The 2,342-nt window shown below is 43.0% G+C and overlaps 1 protein-coding gene across 1 annotated transcript; it reads right to left on the reverse strand.

Annotated features, from left to right (window-relative positions):
* Nucleotides 1–1,062: 1,062 nt before the first annotated feature.
* LOC128247667 (uncharacterized) lies at nucleotides 1,063–2,103 on the reverse strand. The gene has a single exon (XM_052967684.2). The coding sequence runs from the start codon at nucleotides 2,101–2,103 to the stop codon at nucleotides 1,063–1,065; it is 1,041 nt and encodes a 346-aa protein (XP_052823644.2).
* Nucleotides 2,104–2,342: the final 239 nt, after the last annotated feature.

The raw sequence follows: 2,342 nt of genomic DNA on the forward strand, positions 1-2,342 counted from the left end.
TTTTATGTAAATTGTAATGGTGTGTAAGAGATAGTTACTTCTTCGTGTAATTATTTTAATGCATTTGTTTCATTGATCGTCGTTATGATTACATTTGTTGTATGAAATGATATGTTGCTTGGTTTTCAAATGGTATCTTGCGATAATGTTGCCAATGTAGTAAACTGTGATGGTGAGAGAGGAGATGGAAGGAGGAGATGTATCATGCACATCGGATGTAGAAGATGAGGCTGGTGTACTGACGAAGTGAGTGAAATAGAACTGAGTGGAGTGCAGGTGTTGGTGAAGTGTGAAGTAATTGCAGGGAACCGCCTAAAAATGTAAATCTCGTAATAAAAGCATTGTTGACTCTTAGAGAGTTGTATGGAATTGAAATACTAATCTGTCCATCGTCCTCTGATGCCTGCCTAATGGGTGTTGGTGAGTAACAACAGGTGATTTTTGAGCAGGGTCTGATTTGTAATCAAGTTTTGTAATGCCGTGAGAATCAGCGTTTTTACGGCTGATATTTGGGAGTGTGAAGTGCACTACAATGAATATGAACCTACACCTACTTAGAAATTACTGATGAAAAGTAAGAAATTTAAAAAATTGTTTAAATTAATAAAATTATGAATCGAAGTAATCCTATAAAATCTTGTACACAATGTTTTTTGTTTTTCTTTGTGGAACGAACGCGAGCAGCCTACGTAAAGCTGACCATGAGAGAAACACGGCACCCCTAAATGCATTCCTGCGACAGTGTTTGCCCCTGTGCTTTGTTAATTGACATTGCGAAGCATGGGACCTCCGAAGGACCTCACTGGGTCCTCCGAAATGTGAAAGGTAGGTCTGCTGCTGATGGGAAAAGATGCATTCTGGGTATGAGGACAACGTTGCCTCGACCACACCCTGTGATTATCGTGGCCTCAATCAGATTAGGAGATAAGGACTTAACGATTAAACGTGTGCCGTTGCATTGTTTAGGCGGAACCAAATTTCGAATGAGCATTATAGGGGCACCAACTTTAAGTTTGAGAATGTGTGGAGGTAGTCCAGGGGGCTCAAGGGAATTTAGTACTTCTATTGGATAGTTGATGACGTCCTCAGGGTCAGGAATTGTATCAATAGACTTATATATATATAGTCATCTCCAGGAATGATTTTTAGCATTTGATCATTAATATGGTTAACAGTTGTATTCTTCGGGGCCAGAATAGCCCTTTGGCCAATCCAATCCATATTATGATAATTTACTTGGAGATCTGGGAAAACTGCATCGGTGAGATCAGAAGGCGTATCAACAATGGTACAAAGTGAATCAATGGCAATATTACCCTTTTCATCGCAGGAAGTTTTGGCTTCGCCAAATGCAAGGAGGGTGTGAGAAAATTCTGCTGATGCTACGTCACTTCGCATATGAGCGCGCATGTTAGAGTGAAGTTTGAGAGTCTTCATCAGGGGCCACAATGCAGATGACTTAAGACACGCACGTACTGTATCAGCTCTATTCCCCTTGGGAATAACTGGCAGTGTTTGCCTGATGTCTCCTGAACAAAGAAGTGTTATGCCTCCCATGGGAACTGTAGAGTCTTTGATGTCTCTCAGAGATCTATCTAGCGCCTCAAGAGCACCTCTGTGGGCCATTGTATATTCATCCCAAACGATAAGCTTGCATCGTCTGAACACTTCTGCCTGATCTGAGCTGTTACTGATGTTGCAAATTGGTGTGTCCGTCTTCGCTAAGTCAAGCGGAAGCTTGAAAGTGGAGTGAGCTGTCCTGCCACCTGGCAACAAAGCCGCAATTCCAGATGATGCCACAGCTAAGGCAATGCCTTGTGTTCGCCTAATCTCAGCCAATATTAATTTTGTGACAAAAGTTTTGCCAGTTCCCGCAGGAGCGTCGAGGAAGAAAATCCCCCCAGCTTTGTCCCGGACAGAATTAATAACGGAGTTGTAAGCGAACTTCTGTTCTGGAAGGAGCTTTGGCTCATTGTTCGCTATGTACTGGGCAAGTTCGTCAACATTATAACATGTCTCACGCAGCAAATCGGAAGACAGTGTGTTTGGGCGTTCCCGGTTTGTTGAAGGTAGGCCATACACTGGCAACGCACTCCCGCCCATATTGAGAACAGTATCTTCGATTGTAAATGAGGTCACTGTACTCGACGTCGATTGATGGATTTAGCAAGTGAACCTGATGCAGGACATCTTCAGACATGTAATTTTTGTAGGTCAGCCATAAAGAGGCGGGATCACCCAAGTCGCACCATAGGAGTAGAATAGCGAAAAGCGATCTTAGTCTTTTAGGGGATTTTAACAAAACGCCCTCCGCCATAGTAGCGGCCCATTGTGAATCGTCC

This window comes from Octopus bimaculoides, chromosome 4 (assembly GCF_046866305.1).
Source record: "Octopus bimaculoides isolate indiv1 chromosome 4, ASM4686630v1, whole genome shotgun sequence".
NCBI classification, from domain to species: Eukaryota; Metazoa; Mollusca; class Cephalopoda; order Octopoda; family Octopodidae; genus Octopus; species Octopus bimaculoides.